At 36.2% G+C, this 20,472-nt stretch overlaps 1 protein-coding gene across 1 annotated transcript in view; it reads right to left on the minus strand.

Moving 5' to 3' along the window:
* kcnk3a (potassium channel, subfamily K, member 3a) overlaps window positions 1–13,582 on the minus strand; it is a 45,322-nt gene extending 31,740 nt beyond the window's left edge. The window contains 2 exon segments of the mRNA XM_006625920.3: window positions 13,048–13,330; window positions 13,333–13,582. Coding sequence (XP_006625983.2) covers window positions 13,048–13,330; window positions 13,333–13,401 — 352 coding nt within the window. The 5' untranslated portion in view covers window positions 13,402–13,582.
* Window positions 13,583–20,472: the final 6,890 nt, after the last annotated feature.

The raw sequence follows: 20,472 nt of genomic DNA on the forward strand, positions 1-20,472 counted from the left end.
ACATTTAACAAGGCTGTTTAAATTCCTTGGCTTCTGCTAAAATACAGCATATTACTTAAAACATTTTGCCTTAGATAACTAGACATGTGAAGAAATGAGGCCCTGAGTCCTTTAAGCACAATGAGCTGTGCAAGAAAAGTCATGGTTGTTCTGACATTTCCTCACGAAAATGGAACAAGAAGGTTACCCTTAAGCAAGATGAGCTGACAAACCATTGTTAAGCTGCAGGAGGAGGCAGTCTAGGCTCGGATCATCACACAATCTCAGGCAGCTTTGTTATTTCACTTCTAAAAGACCTGGACCTCAAGGTCGTAATCTGCGGCTACGTACAGTAAATTAAGGCATTCTGTACCTGTGCCACGCGTGTTACACTGCTCATTAATTACACGAGCTAAGCCAGAACTAAACAAGTAAAAAACAGTAATGTTGGGTGGAAAGAAAATGATATTTACTGTATGTGACTTTAAAAAATATTTTGCATGTCTGCAGGGAGGTCTTGATTTCTTAGGAATTGAAGTAGAAAGTTATGGAAATGACATTTCTCAAATATTACAAGAAGATGTACTAAAATGAAGTTGCAGGAAATTGTGACATTTAGATTTCCCTAGTAGGATGCTGCTGCTGATACATGTTTCACTTACATTTTCCCCAATAGATACTTTGTTATAGAAATGGGTACTCTACAGGCTGCCATTCTAAATGAAGATTTGTTCTCAAATGACTTACTGTATCAGGTTAAGCAAAAGTTTAATTAAAAAAAAATACACATTACCTACATTAATGAAATTATAACTTTCAGATATGATATTTTGATGCCCTAGGAGGTTGTTGGTACTATTGGAACAGCTTTGTCATGGTTTAAGGATTGTCTGACAGAAAACAAATTGTCATTCCTCTACAAAGTTTTTAACATGTAGCAATTTTGTTACTCCACTTGGACCTGGACCTTTTAGGACCTTTTCCGCAGGGTCTAGGACCAGTTCTTTTTAGTTTCGATATGCTACCTGTGGTTAAGATTCTTCATAGGTTTGGCATCAGTTTTAATTTCTATAAAATTCCAAACTTATATTAGCATTAAACTGGACAATCAAGCACTGTCTTATCATGATGCTTAGACAATATTAGAAAATGGATACAACAAAATGTTTTGCACCTAGACCCTGAGAGGATAAGAAGTTTTGTTGATTGGTAAATGTTCCAACCTTAATTTAACTGATAATGACATTTTCAACCAGTCCAAGTACTCAGGTGAGGAATCTTGGGGTCATTGTTAGTTGCATCCTCATATCTGATGTTCATGATTGCAGTGTCATGAGAACCCCTGTACTGTATGTGTATCCAAACATGACACTCCCAGCCTGATACAGAAAAGCTTGCAAGCTTTTGTTTTTCCTAAAATCTTTTGGATTTAAATCCAATACTAACATGTATGAACACATACCAACTGTTTCAATTTCCTTGAACTTCACATTTTTGGATTCCCAATAAAAAGTTCTGAACCCCTAGAGACTGTGATTTCTGTTACATTGCTGCACCCAACATCATATCTTACATATTAGACAGCACTTTTTAAATCCCCTCTTAAAACTCCCATTTATAGTGAAGCTTTTAATTTTAATTAATTCACTGTTCTGGTTTGGGTTTACATTTTTCTTTCCTTTGTTTTCTTGTACAGCACTTTGAACTGACGTACCATCTTAGGCACTTTAATGTTATCTATTAAGATAATCTAACATTATCTATTAAATAAATAAGAGGACTTTTTTGTAATATATATCCATTGTGAATTATCAGCTATGCACAATATATTTTAATGATGCAGGCATATTTTAGAGCTTTAATAAAATTTGTGTAATTTTAATACAATTTCTAAAACAAATTTTAGAAAGCAATTGAATGACATTTACACAGTAATTGCATGAATTACTACAGATTGAAAAATGATATTGACATAGTCATTTTACCAAAGCGAAGTGTGAATTCTAGATGCATTTTGTCTGTATTAGCCATATAAAACACTAATTAAACTTCTTTCTTCAGTCTTTGGTAATATGTTCTGAACTCTTGAGATCATTAAAGCGTATGCTTTCTGATTTTAGACGCATTTCAGTAGCACTAAGAATTAAATAAAGATCATCAGTTACTCTGCTAAAGATGAAGTGAAAAGAAGAAGTGAATTACCTTGATCCACAGCTTTGGATTATGTTCATAATTATATATTTAAAGCAATGGGAGAAAACCAAAAATACTCCCTATACTATTATACATATTATACATACATACAAATGTCAATCAACCCAACCAATACTGTATGACTTTGAAAAACGGGAAGAAACTGGAACACTTAGACAATACCTAGACAAACCTAGTAAAAGCATGCATACCCCGCCCACATGGTGCACTGGTCTGGACTCAATGGTTTATTGGCAGCAGCCATACCACCTTGCTGCCCCCTGGTGGTCTTAGTATCTCAGAATTTTCACTCTGCAATAACCAATTAACAGTGCAAGTGTTTTTGTTTACTCAAACCCAATATTTTCAATTCCTTTATTTGCTTTCATAAATAATTGCCAAAATATATGGATGATCCTACTGATCCAAAGACTTACAGCAGTGTACTGTACAGTAGACCCATGGTTTTCTGTGTATTGTACAGTATGTTTTAAATTGTGTGTACATTCAGTGCAGAAATTATTAAAAAATGACTCGTCAGACTTCAGTTTGGCTCTCTTGGTATAAAAGCCTACCAACCTCCACTCAAATTAAAACGATAGCAAAGCAGAATACAGTTCAATAGGTCAGAAGGTTAGGTGTGGATCCAATATCTACAACACAAATAGACAGGTAAGCAACAAAGGTGGTGAAAAAAGTCAATATGAATGTGACCTGACTGACCATTGATTGATTTAGTTAAAGTACTCAAAGTACACTCCAGCTTCTTCAGTCGACAGGCTATAATGTGTTAACAGATGGTTCAATACTTCTCTCTGTAATTGTGTTTAAAAGTTTAAGAGTCATGTACAACTTACCCTATACTGAAAGATACAACACCATAACCAAGCAAAAAAATGTTACTATCAGTGCTATCTCAGCAAAGTAAAGTGATTGGTCAGGGTTACGTGGCCAGCTTTCATCTCAATTTCTCACATGAGAGAAACAGGCTTGGGTATCGGCAGTGGGAGCACAAAATGTGTTGTGACAGGAGGTACTGTAGGTGCAGACCATAAATTGCTTAGGTCATATCTAGTTATCTATGATTATACATTCTAGCAAGTCTGATGAAGAGGTAAAAATGCATTTTAATGTGACATCTCAAGGCTAAATTAATGAGCCATCAATCATGAAGTGCTGTAATTTCAGATTCAACCTATGGACTATCTGTCTGGCTTGTCAGGATAAAAGTCCCCACTGTGAGATTATGCAGCATGCAATTACAATTTTTAACATGAGCATCTTTTATTTTAAAAGTCAGTATTACTATTTTATTTGTCTGACCCCTTTTATCCAAAGCAGCCAATATTTGTACTCATTTGTACAGCTTGGATTTTAGGCGGTAGCAAATTGGGTGAAGAACCTTGCTCAAGGGAACGACAGCAGTTTCTTACCTGGGATTGAAAACCACAACTTTCCAGGTTTTATCATGAATCTAGAACTATGACCCAGCTTCATACTGCTGCTGCTATCTGTTAGAGTAGTGTATACAAGTATTTTTCTGAAATCCGTTCAAACATTGCCATTGCCAACTCTGTTGAAAATACTGTATATTCTAGACATGTATAATACATGGTTTTATTTTCTCATGCTCTCATATCCCTTGAAGCAAATCCCTATGGATCAAAATGTCTTTTGCCAAAATATCATATCAGACAGAGATCTGAATCAGGTTCTGACAGGGATGTCTTATTTGAATGATTTGAACTTGTAGCACACTTTTTCTTAGCAAAAACAACCAGGTAGAAAGGGGAACATTTCGTAACAGGGAAGTTATTATGTGCATTTTCTCAGATATCATATTCCTAACTTGTTTTATCTATTTGAAAGTTGTTCACATATTTACAGTAACTGCACAGTTGTCATGTCATAAATACAAGGGAATTTAAATGTTCAGAAATAATGGACTTAAGTAATTGAGATATCAAACTAAATCTAAAAAGAAAACAATCCAGATCAAGGGGTCATTATTTTTCAGGATGAAAACTGGGGACACAGTCAAAATGAAAGTATGATAATGATTAGTCACAGGTTTGACCTAAGCATTAAATACGTAGTGGTAGATTTGACGCATATGCCTGATCAGGCAGACTGCAGTGGGATGATTTGCAAAATGGCACTCAGCGGCAATTTAAACACAGATTTTTTAATGTTTAGCTATTCTAATCCTTTGAATGTAGTCACACCAGTGTAGCATGATCCTTAATGTGTATGTACCTCAACAGTATGTCCCAAATATTCAGTACACTGTAAATGTAATTTAAATTTGACTTTTTTATCCTTCATAGAAATAAGAATACAGAAATATTTCAAAACCTACAGACATGGGTCATGAGCGCTGTTTTTAACTAAATAAAGCAGACTAGGACAAACAAAGGTCACTAAAACAACCATTAACCTGGCTAGCCAACTATAATGTGAAAGAAAGTATTCATATAAAGACTACAGTGAATTGAAATTTAGCAAGAACAAAGCAAGTGATGATGATTTGGAAGTACCAGCAAGAGCGAGCATCCCACGAGGAGACAATGAGAGAACTGGAATACAGGGGACATACATCCATACTGGCTAATTTTCAGTGGTTCACACTCTAGATATTTACATAACATGTTCTTTATTCTCTGACATGGGTTCTTTGTTTGACATATTCAATTTCTTCTTCTTCACACGTATATAGCAATATACTGTATATGAACATGAAATTCTGTTCTGTTTGCCTTGCTTAGTTATTGTAGCCTAGTACAGCATGTAGTTAGAATGTAGGTTTAAAACATTTCAAAGTTTACAAGAAAACAGAGGCGCACTGAGGATCCAAAAGGATTTTGGTTTTCATTCGATTTGCCCCCTGAAATACCTAATTTAAACTCATTATTTGCTCGACTGGTCATAATAAAGTGTTATGTTCTGTTCATGAAGCTGAAAAATTTAAGGACACCTATAAAGCCGATTTGACAGCAGTGTTTGAAGACCTCTGGTGTAAAATGATTCTATCATTGGACAAAGTAATAGTACTACTGCTATTACAACTAATCATAATAATGGTAATAAAAGTTTTCAATTTATGCAGCAGAAGCATTAGTTAAATGCTATGCAAATCAAACATATAAATTAATAACAAATTTTCCATAAGAATGCATATAAAAGGGGGGAAATGCATTCCAAATTGACTGTAAAATAAAGACAATTATACCAACAAATGTAATTAGGAAAAAAATACTATTTACATAGTTGCAGTTAAGCAACTTCATCTAAAATATAAAGAGAAGACAGCTGTTAGTGATGTGTGGCAAACGGTTTAGAAAATATATGAGTCATGTGTCCATAGATACATCTGGACTACATAAATGTCTCCTGTCATTTTACTCTCAGTGAGCTTTTCAAATGCCATTTATTTTAAAATCGTATACTGTTATTCCCATTGCAAATTCATTTATCCTTATTAAGGATTTAAAAGATTATTAATTATTAGTGAATTTTAAGGGATATGATGAATAGTGGCTGGTAGAAAGATATTCATCCTGGTACGCGACGGGTTACATAGAGCATATATCTCGAACAGGGCACAGATGCCCAAACAGATGCCTGTTGCTAGCCAGGCCCCAAAAAGCATTGAGGTGAGAATTAGTGGTGTCCTCAATTAGAAAGTGGAAAGTATTTCTTAAAGAACAAAATCAAACGTGCCCAAATTCAGACTTAACTGTAATAATATATTTTATAACAAGCATTGCAATTATATTTATTATAGGTGTAGTACAATTAAAACAAAATGAATGAAAAAACTATCAAAAAACCTAAACAAAAACTAAAAGTTTATTTAAAGGAGTGCTGTAAATGGTCTGTTTGAATTCACCATGTACTGTACTTTTTTTTTGCCGGAAAGGACCCCTTAATTTTACAATCTATTTTATGTTTTTCTGTTTTCAGTTACTAATGCTGGAACCAGATTTTCTCGGTTATTTCTTGGTTATTGAATTAAACAATCCCCACCTCAAGGCAAGTAAGTTTTTGGATAACTCTTTTTTTCTGTCTTCCACCATTAAATTATAGGATTTTATGCATTTTTACCTGTAAAGATCCTAGAGACTGCCTTTGTTTCATCACTTAAACACGATGAAAAGAGCTTTGTCATATTTCCGCTCCATTTTTTTCTCTTTCAAAGTCTCTGGGATCAAGTCATTTTTTAAGCACCAGTTATTTTACACACTGTGCTCTCTTTGTACCTGATCAAGCATTTGTGCCCAAACATAACAGCTGGTGCATTCATGTTCCTGTTAGTCCTTTGAAGTCCATTCATTATTTTATAATTTGCAACATTTAGCACAGGATTTGTGTTTCAGATTATATAATTTAACTTTTTTCTCTATTTGTTGAGAAATAATTAAATATACAATTGTAAACACTCAGAAATTGTTTTTCATCAGACCAACATTATTGTATATTTTGCTTGTGCTATATTTCAACACATTACACTTAATCATCAATTCAAGCCATAGGACACAGCTTTTGTATGTATTGCATATGAAATACAGTATACAAGTAGACATGTTTATTATCTTTTTATAACACCAATTGTTATGCAATTTTATCTGTTCTCACCCCTGCTTTCAATTATATACTGTACTGCATAAAAAATATTATAGGAATATTAATCACAAAATTATTGTCAAACCTGTCTGAAATGTATAAAGTTTCCAGATGAATAAAGCATCTACCCAGTGCCACAAAAATCTAAAATAAATTAGAGAAAAGCACACAATTATGAATTACTGTATGAATAGTTTGGCTCATTTCATGATACTGCTTTCTTAATACTGCAATTTCATTTGGAAACTACTTTCCAAAGTTCTTCTCTGACTGTGAGTTTAAGGTTGTCACTGCAACATTTGTTGCAGTAAACTGCACATTTATTGCTAATTGACAAGGCATTGTGGGATCATAAAAAAAGTAATCGCTCATTTTGAGGGAATAGTTGCAGCTAGGGCAACACATGTGATGTGTTGCGCAATACTTCTGTGCATTGTGGTCACTGTGATCAACATGAGAACAGGAGGTGACAGAAAAAGGGCTGCCAAAAGGTTTTCATGTGAAAGTTCCATTACAGTTTATCAAAACCACCCTTGTGCCAAGTACTGCAGTTTGGGGAATGATTTTAAATTGCTTGTTATTTTTTCCCATTTAACATTCCTTCCATAAATAAAAGTCTTTCCAAGGAGATGGGCAGGGTCTGTTAGGAGAGCTAGCTAGTGCAACACTCCCAGTGGGTACCCAGATGGGCCTTGGTAGCCTACTTGCAATTTGTGTATTTTGACGATTTTAACCAGATGAGCCCCTAAAGACCCTTTCACACAAGAACCTTCAATCTCTGAAGATTGTTTTAAATGGCAAGGTCTAAACGTTCTATTCCAAGTTTCCCAGGCTTTTTATCACTTAAGTGATGTCAGGGCAAATATGCATTTGCTGACACATTTCTTTGGAAAACACTTCCAGTACAATACAGCTAAAACTATGCTAGCTCAGTCCCTTTTGTCTTGATATATCTGTTTAGAGCTACTTTGATAGGACAGTGATCACTGACAGCCGTTTAGATTATTGCAGCTGTAGACACTGGACAAAAATTCCTTTTGCATGAGTTATATTAATGTACTGTAGTGCATAGTGGAAAAAGACTGAATAGTCTGCTGAACATTTTGTAAATATGATTCAAAAATGTTTATATACCAGCCACAGAAAGCTGTAGCTTTTTTTACATATTGACTATAAATATTATGACTATTGGCCTTTATTATGAACAATTTCTCATTTCATGATGCCTATTATTATTATGAAGATACAAATATGCCATTTTGCTCGCAATTTGTTTGCTTTCCACTTCTCATTTTCTGTTGTGATGACTGTGAATTTGGCACCTACATTAGTCGACAAACAGCTGAACAGTGGAAAGTCAGGAATGATGCCAGCAGTATTCATGTGTACTTTCCCTCACTGCTGTCCAAATGCATCTCAGTTCTGACCTCTCCCCTAAAATTGTCTTATTCTGACGGAACATCTTATGTCTGATTTTAGGGTTTTAAAATGTTGTCACCTGAAGTAAAAAGTCTTCAAAAGCTTATGCATGCAAAATATAGGTGTCTCAGTGATAGTATCCTTTCTTCTTACTTTTTATATTTTCTTTTGTATGTATTAAATTAAAAGGTAATTTATAACCAACTACTTAAATGCTATAAATCATTTGAGTGGTTTTCAAAGTGCACTTTCACTTGGATCTTGGATAATCATACCAACCTTACTACTACTTTTGACTAATACCACACACCAGGTTAAAATAAGAATACATACAAAAAAGGTACAATATAAATAGTGCTGTACAGGAATTCTAAGATAATTTGTATGAAAATCACATGAATTTCAAATAGCTAACTTTCCATCTAAATTAAATTACCAAACAAACCCACAATCCTATGAATTATTTGATGAATTGAGAACACTTAGAATGTCATGGCCTTTATATCTAATGGATAAAGCTTTGCCTTTTAAAAGTTTATTTAATTTTCTAGCACATTTTTCTACATTTTTAAATTTGTTTCTTCCTAAGATTTGAGACCGTATTCATTCAATCAATATGGTACTCATAAATCCTCTTATTTAGTAAACTTGCAGCTGAAGCTAGATGCAGTTTCATAAATATACTGTATCTTGATGACCATCAACATGTACTTATGGCACTGGAGGTAAATATCAAGCATAAACAGCAATTTTTAACATTGTAAATCAATTAAAATCAAAACACTCTTGTTATAGTATATGGCAACAAATGTATACAAATGTTTCATGCAGAGCCACTGCTCATCATCAATAATTTTCCAAGTGACAGGATTAGATTTAACGCTATTGATTTTGAGTGCTCTAAAACCAGACTTTAAAGGAGTAGAATAAGTGAAACAAGTCAGTAAATTATATACTCAGATAAATCACTCACATATAACTGAATTAACTGAGCAATTTAGATCCTGTGTATGCTAGAACATTTTATTTTAGTGTACCTTAATTTATCTAAGATTTAATATTTATTGACAGGTTGAGTAAGCGTGCCAAAACGTTATCTGTTAACACTTTGAAATAATGTTATGGTGAGGTAGTGAGAGTTGGCTTTGTGAGAAATCCACCTGTTCATTTGAAAAACCTGCAATAGGAGGCACAGCTAGTTTGAATGGGTAGTTAACACTTAGGGCGGAGTGAAGTTCCATGAGAGGGAACGGTGCTTTCAGGATAGGCTCTGCATGGAATTGGCCACTCCTCTGAGCTAGTTAAGAGGCTAATAAGAACAACAAGGAGGAACAGAATTTCAGTCTGTGTCTAGACTCCAGCCTGGAAAACTGATTAGTGGTTATGCAAGAGAAGAGACCCAGTTTTAACCTAGCAACTACAAGTGTTTGAAACAATATAGGTTAGGCTGAACTGGGGGGCATCTGATGTGCTGAAAGGCAGGGTGTGTGGTACTCTATTTGTTAGGCTCAATGGGGCTGAATTAAGTTACTATGCTGCTGAAGACCACCATCAGTCGTAGCCCCATGAACCAGGGCTGACAGGAACTGCTGTTACCTGGAGGAGTGGGGCATTGCTTGATGTGGTTTCAGTTTACCTTCTCCCCACCGGGGAGAGAGAGGAGTCTAGATTGACTTAACTTTAGAAGATCAACAGTCTCGGAACCGAACTTGAATTGAAATGATTACTTAAGTGACACCTGGGCAACACTGAGAGTGAAGAGTTGATAAGACATAGTGACTTGTGTGTGTAGAACCTTTTTAGTTGCTCTTCACTTGAAGACTGTGTAGTTTTCCTATGAAAGAGCAAGGATCCAGAAGTAGAATTTCTTAAAATGCAAAAAGGTTTAAGGTAACACACTGGGGACAAAATGAGGTAAAGACTGCAGAATGTGTCTTATTTTAAAAGAAATTCCCAAAATTGTTAAATTGTAAATAAAAACCAAACATACAACATTCTTATCTTTGGAAGGGCAATGGAATCCTTAGGAACCATTTTGGAGGCTTGCATAGGTTTCTTGTGTCCTGGGGTATTAAAGGAGGAAATGCACAGAAGACATTCAGTACCAGCACGTACTGTATCATCACAGTGTCAGGATTGACCCGCTGAGGAAACGGGAAGATGAACCCTATGCGGTACCTTAGGGGGCTAGATGAGAGGCGAAGTCCGAGTCAAGTTCCAAGGATCATAGAAAAGGGCAGGAGAGTAGGTTTCCAATCCAGAATAGGGCAAGGCTGAAGTTGTAGTCGAAAAGGCAGTTCCGTGAGTCAAAAGGTGAAGATCAACGAGTAGGCTTCCAAATCCGAAGGGTCAAGACAGTAGACGTAGTCGAATGGGAGTTCCATGGTTAGTAACAAAGAGCAAGAAGGAAAACATGATCTAAGGCAAGGTAGGTAAACAAACAACCAATTCCAGGTGAAGAGGAGAGGGTTGAGAAGGGTTTAAGTACTGAGCAAGGAAGAAGGTGCGTTGATTGATGAAGTGTCGTGGTTGGCCGATTTGCAGGGGTGGTGTCGTTTGGCAGAAGTGCTCAGGGCTGAAGTGTAATTTGTGCGGGCGCATTTCCATGTGAGAATGTGGTGAGTAGAGGGCATGACACATGGTTAAGTACAGAGAACTCCCCACAGACTGCAGGCAAATGGTCACTGACCTCCACAAGTTGAGAAATGGTGATTAAAGAATGCACATAATGCTAAATCTAGTGCTTTCCACTGTGGTGTCCATTATGGAACACAGGTTAGGATTCTGGACTCATTCCTAGTATGTTGTGGGTTCAAATTACAGGTGAAATAGTAATTTGTGCCCAAGAGCAAGGTACTTTACCTGAACTGTACTAATATAATAGACAGCTAAAAGGTGTGAATGTAGGTACCTTTATATAAAAAGTGTTAATGATATAGGTAAACTAACAAAGAGTAGAAAAGTAACTGTAAGAATCAATTTTACAAGTTTACCAAATGTAACTTGTCACACTAACACTGTATCCGCAATTAATTATAAAGTACGAAATTACAGGTGTGATTATCCTAAGGTCTGAAACATCTCTCCTTTTCATAAAACATATATTAAATCATAATATTAAAATATTTTAAACTAATATAAATACTACAATATGCTATACTTGTGCGTTATTACTCGTCTATGTAACTTTACTACTGTGCCAGCTTTACTTAGGAGATCAATAACTCTACTTATACAGTAGTTTAATAACACATTCAACTTAATAAAATACCAACTGACTCTGACTATTTCTCTTATTATGTGGATGATAAAATATTCATAATGACTATATTATGGACAATTTTTAATCAGCATAATGTCTATGTTCCTGTGTGAACACTGATTCTCTAGTTATTAAAATATGTTTTTGGCGCATGTTTTCATAAACCTCGTTTCCACTCATACTGTAAGTACTGCTAAGCTAATATTTTTATTTTTTAATTAATCTTTGAAAAACAGAATTGAAGCTCACAAAAAAGTAAAATGCGCAATTTTTTAATTTATTTTTTAATTTCTAAATATACCGCTAGAAAAGGCGCAGGTACAGTAAAATGTTTCACTGTTTCTCTAATACGAAAAACATAGATGGCATCGCAACTACACAAACATATAGGCATATTGACATTGCTCTTAAAAGCATTAATATTTTATAAATCTGCAGCTCCTGCATTAGAATTATAGAAGCGAGATGCTATTTATTAAATCGGATCTATTGTATTTCTCGGGACCGGTATTCCAAACACGTTCAAATAAGCACCAGGAACTGAAATAAACTGGATAAAGAATGCAAAATGGAAATCCAGAATCTTAATTGCATTTCAACTAATGTGTGGATGGATTTCTGACGTAAAGTTAAGTTGCTGTGGAGTTTTATATCCCATAGAAAAAAAAAAACGCTGCTAATACCGATTTTGTTAAAAGTGGTTTGATTATAGTCGGGTATTACTGTAAATCTAAAATATACTGTATATGTCTATTATTAAATGTATGAGTAGCAAGATAAATTCACAGATGTTAACCACACGCGGCATCTATGAAACCAATAAATAGTAACTGCTTTCTAATCGTCCATTCGTATTGCATTCTACTTAGAAAATAAAGTGTCGTTGTTGAACCATTATATTATTTAGCCCTCCTTTACTTTATTTTTCATCTTTGTTATTAAGCGACCTGTAAAGAAGTGGTAGATAAAAGTACCGCGGATGAGTTTGTTCCTTTGCTACTGGGACACTGGTGATTTATCTTCCATTCAAGTATTTTATTAATGATAAGATCAGTCTCACTTAGAACAAAAGTGCAAACCTAATACATCTTTTGTCGTTGTTGAATTCCTTGCATCTGACTACAGCATTACCTTGAGTACTATTGTATGCAACAAAAAGAGCCCTTTGCTTTGGAAAAAGCCTTAGAAGCTTTGAACCGTATACCTGACAATTATTGTCCAAAGCATCAAGGAAACACACTTTAATTGTAGTTTTTTTTTTAAAATAATCTTCAGTTTCTTGAACACATCCTACAAAATGATGCGTTAGTTCATTAGATTATTCCCTATCACCTTCCAGTGGAGTCTCGTAAATTAAACGCTAACACATACAGTACACTACAGTACCAGAGCTTCAGCCGGGCTCTGTACACATTCAGTGCCAAGTGTACATTTCAACACGAAAATATAATCACGGTTGTGATGAAAACGGTATGAGAAATACACCAAAATACAGTAGCTTCCTGCAAAAGCTCTCCCTTTCCTTTGGAACGCCATGAAACATAAAAGAGAGGAAAAAAACATGGTCTTACCTATCGTTGTGATCACAGTGATAGCAAAATAAAAAGATCCTGCGAATTTCCACTGGACTCCCGCTTTGTGAGGTTTCAGTTGCAGTACAACCCTTTCAAGTTCATCGAAGTTCTCGGGAGTCAGGTTATATGCAACCATCAGTTCTTCCTTTTTACCGTCCAGTTTTGCCTTCTGCGTTTTCTCTTGCTCAGATTCCAGGGCATCGAAAACAGCCGCTCCAACGAGCAAATAGGTGAAGGTACAGATGATGAGAGCGAGGGTCCTTACGTTTTGCCTCTTCATGGTCTGGGTGAAGTGACGGGTTTTAAAAGTTTTAATGTTGATCTTGAAGACGGAGAGCTTGGCTGGTTCATGACTACGTTGTGCCGCGCGAAGAGCTGTGCGCTAAGCCGAGAGGTCTTTGATTGCTTTATTTACTGAAGCCCTCATTTACAGGGAGCTGTTCGTTCAGCACCACCCCCCACCTCTGAGACCCGTCACACCAGAGTGTGTGCGTGCCTTATTTGGTCATTTGCTCCAAGGCATAAATTCTAAGTAGTGCTCTCTGTATGGAGACACTGCAGCCTGGAAGTGTACTCACGGTACTGCATAAAAGCAGACGGGTTAAACACGTTTTTTTATGACAAAGCCATTTGCTATGAAATGTAATCAAAAAGAGTTACTTGGTGCTATATGAACTCGCGTTTTATTAAGAACACAGGAAAGGTTACAAACGAGACCATTAAATGACATGTACGGGACGCTCTACAACGTGTTAATCTGTCGTTGCTACTGGATTTTTTATTTAGCATTGTGCTTTGTGTTTTCATGTATACTGTACATTACACTGAAAACGCCTACCCTACAGTACCTTATGTAACCTTTATATAAAGTAATACTTAATGTTCATTTCCATTGTTCCTTAAAAATGACATGTTCTGTAATAAATTGTTGCATGCATTGAAGTGAATATTTTTTTTTTCTAAACTAAAAAAGTGACTGGCATCAAATCTAATGATTGTGAATTCCACCTGACTAACAAGTGCAAAGATAATGTGATGGCCAGAACAAAGGCAGAATAACAATTCCAGAAAAAGCTGGAGGAAAATGTCATCAAACAAATAAAACTATTGACCTTCATGCCCTTTGATCTGTAGAGAACTGAATGGTAATTCTGGTAAGTGTTCCTGCAATTTTCTTATGGGACCCAAACCCTTGAATGATTGAGGACTTGGAAAAAGAGGTACTGTAAGTGAAGTGAAGTTAGCCAATGATTCATTCAGTTAAGTCAATGGAAGATTAAGTTGCAATGAAAACCAAAAAAATATAAACATGTGGCTCTCCAGGACCAGAAGAAAGAGTGATCTACATTATTATTATTCCTGCTGTAGGTCAAACACAAGTTTATGCATATCTTATTTCACCTACAGAGCATGTGATTTCTTGTATGTATAGTGCCATGCACAATATTTACCCCCTTCAAATGACATTCACCTTTTGTTGAATCATACATGTTTTATTCATACAATTCGTTGTATGTTTTATTGTTTGAATACTCAAACCAAACATTGATACACAGTCATACATATTAATGCATGTATGAACATAAGTGAAGTTAAATGTAATTAAATTAATAAAAAAAACTGCAAAGAAAAAAACACATATTAAAATATGTTTATTGCATAAGTATTGAATTCCCAGAGTAATAATTTGGAAGATGCATCTTTGGCAGCAGTTACATTATTGGTAACTTTGCATACCAGGATGGTGTGATTCCTGTCCATTCATCTTTGTAAATGTGCTCAAGCTCTATCAAATTGGTTGGGGTTTGCTGTTGGGTAGCAATTTTCACATCTTGTCATTGATTTTCTATCTGATTCACTTCAGATAGAATTAGTTTGCACTTCTCAATTCTGATAAGCTGCTCAGTTCCTGCTGATAAGAAGCCCAACTGTAACATAATCTTGCCCACCACCATGCTTGACAGTAGGGATTGTGTTAACTGGGGGATGTGATGAGCTGAGTTTGAACCAGACATTACACTTCTTCACAAAAAGTTCAAATTCTGTCTCATATGTTCTCAAAACGTTGTGCTTGTAGTTGTTTGCAGTATCACTTAAATAATTTATTCAAAATGTTATGTGGGGTTTGTTACTCAGTCATAAAGGCTTGTTGTGTGGAAGAACTAAGTTATTGCTGACTCAGTATCATGGTCATCATCCCGCCTGTAGAGGGTGCTCCTACCTTTTTTGGTATTGATTTTAGTTTAAGTACTCCCAGCTGTGTCTAGTCCCTTTTGCGTTATATAAACCCGGCCAAACTTACTGGCTCAGATTTGGAAGATGGACGTCCAAAAGCCAACCTAGCACCAAGCTTGGAGATAGCCTGAGGGTATAGGCTTTCATCCAGATGTCCTGACCTCTGAGCCCGGGACTCAGAGCGCCTTGTCCCATTATGGTTTTATCTTCCATGCTCCTGGTCTTTTTTTCCCATTCCCTGGATTTTAATTGTCTTTGTCTTGGATGGATCTCCCGGTTCTTGGAATTTGGACTGTGCCCTGACTACCCCTTTTGGAACTGCCTGGACTTGGTCAACTTTGCGTTTCCTCCCATGCACCCTATCACTACTGTCAATGCCCACTGTCTGTCAACCCAAATAAACCCTGCTGTGTTTTCCCCTGATATCCGTCTCCAGTCTCTTCCAGATTATACCGTTATGCATAGGGTCTTAATTGCATACTCCACAGGAGACTGTCCCAGCTCCCATGACACTCGGATGTTTCTCCAGTCTTATGTTTTAACTCTTTCAAAGTTGTCTTAGACTGCTCAGTTTAGAAGGAAAACCTCATGTAGAAAATGTCTTGGTGGTATGAGATATGCTCCATCTTTTAATGATAACTTTGCTGTGCTTTAAAGGCTATTCAGTGACGTTCAATTTTTGTATACTGTACCTTTCTCCTGATCAGTGCTTTTCATCCACTTTATCCCTTAGTTGTCTTTAAAGCTCCTTGGTCTTCGTGGTTGAATCATTCATTTATATTTAATACCTAGCAGTGCAACTTTATAGAGATTGGTGTATTTGTTCTGAACTAATATTATTGAACATGAACAGAGGCTATTCAAATGTGACCTGTCCAAGCAATTGTATGCACCTAAACAGCAACATTTTTCCACCAAGTAAAATATGGTGATTGAACAAACTACTGAATGTCTCACTGCATCAGTTAATTATCAGTTAATGAAATTTGTTATTGTGAATAAATTCAATTATTGTAAAATCAACAAACATGCAAATACAGAAAAAAAATAATTTGAGAGGAAATATGTCTTTTTTGATATTGAATGAATGAAGAAAAGATTTTTAGCAATGCAAATATAAACCTCAAAATGCTTACACACTCAAAAAAAATAAGGATTCAGCCAATTCAGCACATTTTCTGAAAATCCCTTATAGGCTGTTTGGAAGATCTTGGAAATAACTTAGAGGCTTCCAGACATAACATACTATTAACATGAGCTTATAAACCACATACCGACACACTAACAAAGCAGAACTTAAGGAATTGTAGTTTGTATATCATATAATGTTTTTTGCATTTAAGTTTTATGTAGTTTGTTTCCTGAACATGTCAAGATCAAAACCTAAATTTTAGCCAAAAAATGTAAAATAATATCAAAACAATTGCTTTGTATAATATTTTAATAATATCTGAAATACTCAAAGCAATATAAATAAAACAATATAATCATATAATTATATTACCAAAATGCCTTAACTCCTACTTATCAAATTTGTAAAGGACCACTAAAAAATTCCAATAGCAAGTGAATTGTACTGTAGTTCAGTTAATTCTGCTATGGACCACAGCAACCTGGAATCAGCCCAGGAATGAGGAGGTGTAAAGCAGAACTACAACCTCACAGGACACCAATCCATCATGTGATGCACTCACAAGTGCACATACTAGGACAATTAGCAGATATACCTGTACATTAATCCAACAAGCATGTCTTTGGGAGGTGAGTGACAGCAAACGGACACAACATATGCAAACTCAAAATTTAAAAGTGAAAACCAATAACAACATTCTATTATCGCATGTAGGAGTCTATTTCTCAGAGGAGTCTCAACAAGTCTACATTTAAATAAAATTGTTTGGTCAGAGGCACGTTTAAGAACAATCTAAGCCCTGAAGGAAGGACTCTTAGCAAGAAGTGATTCCATCCTGAGCTCAACGTTCCAGGAGATCCCATCTTTGTGGATTGATAGTTATGGAGGTTTATCACATCTCTCACAATAGATTGTTTCCATTTGTATCCACACTGGAACCATGGAAGTAGTGGAAAGACTAATGAACCAGAAATATTAGATGAATCATGTTCTGCGTTACACTTTGAGATGACAGATATTCCTGAATTCATAATCAGGTTTCCGGAAGTTGCAATTGCAAAAGAAAGCCTGTGAGTACAAGCTTTAAAACATAACTTACAGTATGTATGCAACACAACAGAAGATGATCATGAACATAAACTTTGTGAACATCCTTGTTTCACTTTTCCCCAAAATAGTACAACAAGAAACATTTTTTCCACCCCACACAACAACCCCTCACACACCCCCCACCCCCTCATTGACATTCAACTCCAAGTTTCTATGTAAGGCCCATTAAATGTGGTCAGTCAGGACTCCAAACTTCCACTCTAGCCCTTCACCCTCCCTCCTGGCAGCATGGACCCAAGTGGTTACAAACGTCATTATTAATAATATGAACACAGTGGTGCTAGAAGAGTGAATGCCAAAGCTAACACAACGATAATAACAGCTATTTAGCTCAAATCAGAAAAGCCATACATGTTGGTTTTTCTTACTGCAAGAGACTCAGATTTCAGTCAATGTTTAGAAAGGCCAGAACACTCAACAAAATCAGATGTCCACAGAGCCCTGTGCACAGAATATAGACATTGACCTACAAACTAACTTCAAAGACACCATTTATGAGATCTCAGATGCACTTTGCAAAGGAAATGTAAGTAAAAAATTCAATGGCTAGGATTTTTAAATTTGAATTTGTATTATTCCTACTATTGTGCCAGGAAATGGCTTTATTCATGGCATTTGCGTTTCTCTGCAATACACATCTACTGAGGGTTTATATGAAAACCTGCAATAAATAGATATACAGGAGGCCAATCCCTAGATTTTGTTACCCCTAAGGTGAAATGGCAAAATGGGTTATGCATTGTGTGTATAGAATGAAGAAGTACAAAACTAAAGAGGATCCTTGAAGCTCAGATTGTGAATGTCTGTCCTGCATTAGGGGGAACAAGTGAAGATCATCCTCAATGAAAACTAATTCAATAGGTATTCCTGCTCCAATGTGAAAAAGAGAAAGGAGAATAGCATGTAAGAAGTTTCTGATTATTAAAAATTAAACAAAATGGAGCACTGAGGACCTAAATCCAGTTTAACACAGGAGGGATTCCATGCCAAGAATTTTACACTTTGGATTGTCCTTTTCTGCTTCCTTTAGCTCAGACATGGATATTAAGAATACATAGCAGATGACAAGCGAAAATGGAAAGACCAAAAGTCAAAGGTCAAAAGTTTGCTTTTTAATAAACCACAAGTGGCTCCCATTTCCCCTTCTGCCTATACAGTATACCCAATCTAAAACAGCACCAAGAGCAATAGTCCTTTCCCCAAGGTGAAAACACTCAATAATGCCATCACTTCTCCATGCTCTAACAACCAACACGCTAAACTTCAGATGTTTCTTCTTCTGAATCTTCTGTACAAAAATCAAATAAATAATTCACATATATAAGACAATCAGACTAATCTTGGTAAGAGCTCAGTGTGAATCCCTCCATCAGGCAAACAATACTGCCTGCTTTCTTTCAAAAGGAAGTATTTCTGTCCATTTTGTGATAATACATAGGGTTAAATTTTGTACATTATGGGTTTGGTTTGTTACCATTCCTCATAAGGCCCCTGCCACCAGGTGTATAGCTTGTAAATTCAACAATTTGGTTGCGAGTCAAGGTTTCCATCTCCAACCATCTCTTAGCTAAGTAAATGGGACCATACATCTGTGAGCAAACAGAAGTGTGAGGGTTGTAACGCCAAGCTTGGAACTTCTGCGCCCAGACTCGAGTCGTGAGAATTCCTGGGGAAAAACTTCAGGTTTGAAGATTTTATAGTCTGCTATAGATGAACTATAGAGGTCATAATAGGCCTTTTGGGCTTTCCCACAGAGGAAATGAGCCACGATACTAGACCAAAGAGCAGGATAAAAGTTGAAGCGTTCAACTGTTTGTTCAAAAGCTCATAGATAGGCTTTCACATCATCCTGAGCAGTCATCTTTTGTAGATCATGTGACAGCTGGACTGTTGCCTGAATGGGAACAGCTGGTCCTGTAGAGAGAGGTCATTTTCTCTGACATCTGTCAGTAGAGATCTTGTATGATTGTAACCTGATCCCTGCAGGTAATGAGTCTGTGCTGAGGCTGACTCTTAGAGAGTGGCAAGCTGTGCCTGTGCGGAAATCAAAAGTGTGAGGGGCTTGGACCACTTCTTCCAGTAGAGTAAGTCTGTCAGCCATGGTGATTCCTTTATAATACATACCCCATGCTGGGTGCCACAATGTGAGAATGCATAGGACTTTGGCCGTGTGTGTTACTGTTGAATCTCTCTGCAGGAGAGAGTGTTGGTGTGGAATTGAACCATAGGCGAGTTTTCTAATAATTTTTTAGGAGCGAGCATTAAGCTCGGTCAAAAAAGGAACCAAATTATTCTCTTGGTTTGAAAGGGAGATAGTTTAAGCGCCCGAACTGTGGACTCTTCAGAGTGGTTCTGCGATGAATAACCAAATCAGCCGCATGAGCATTTGACGTAGGGCTCTCAATTAGAGACACCAGTGGTGCTGATGCGAAAATGCATTTTCATGTGATTGTCAAGGTCGAAAAGCTAGAGGGCTATAATTACTGGTATCTTGGGCCCTCTAGTGGTGACAAGTAGTATCGCGGCAACAAAAGTAACATTTTCACCACTCTCACATTTGGAAAAAAAATAAAATAATGAATTTTGTCGTAGCCTCCAGAAAATGTATCAAATGCACCATCTCAACAAATAAATTTCAGATTTTTTAACCAGGATTTTGCTGGTCAGGAATCCAGTTATATCATCATATACAAATGCCTTTAGTACCCCTACAATTCGAATACTGTTTCATCTCAAGCTCTTCATGCTTTATTACCTTGTACTGTTCACTGGACATATTCTGCAACATTTAAAATCTGAACATGCAAGTAACGTGTTTTCTTATTTTAACACTAAACATACACACTGTTAGTTGTAATACAGATTGTGGTTCCATTAAATGAGTTGCAATGAAATACACTTAACCATAATTCTGTAAATGCCTACCTGAAATAATTAATAATATA

Source organism: Lepisosteus oculatus, chromosome 2 (genome assembly GCF_040954835.1).
Source record: "Lepisosteus oculatus isolate fLepOcu1 chromosome 2, fLepOcu1.hap2, whole genome shotgun sequence".
NCBI classification, from domain to species: domain Eukaryota; kingdom Metazoa; phylum Chordata; class Actinopteri; order Semionotiformes; family Lepisosteidae; genus Lepisosteus; species Lepisosteus oculatus.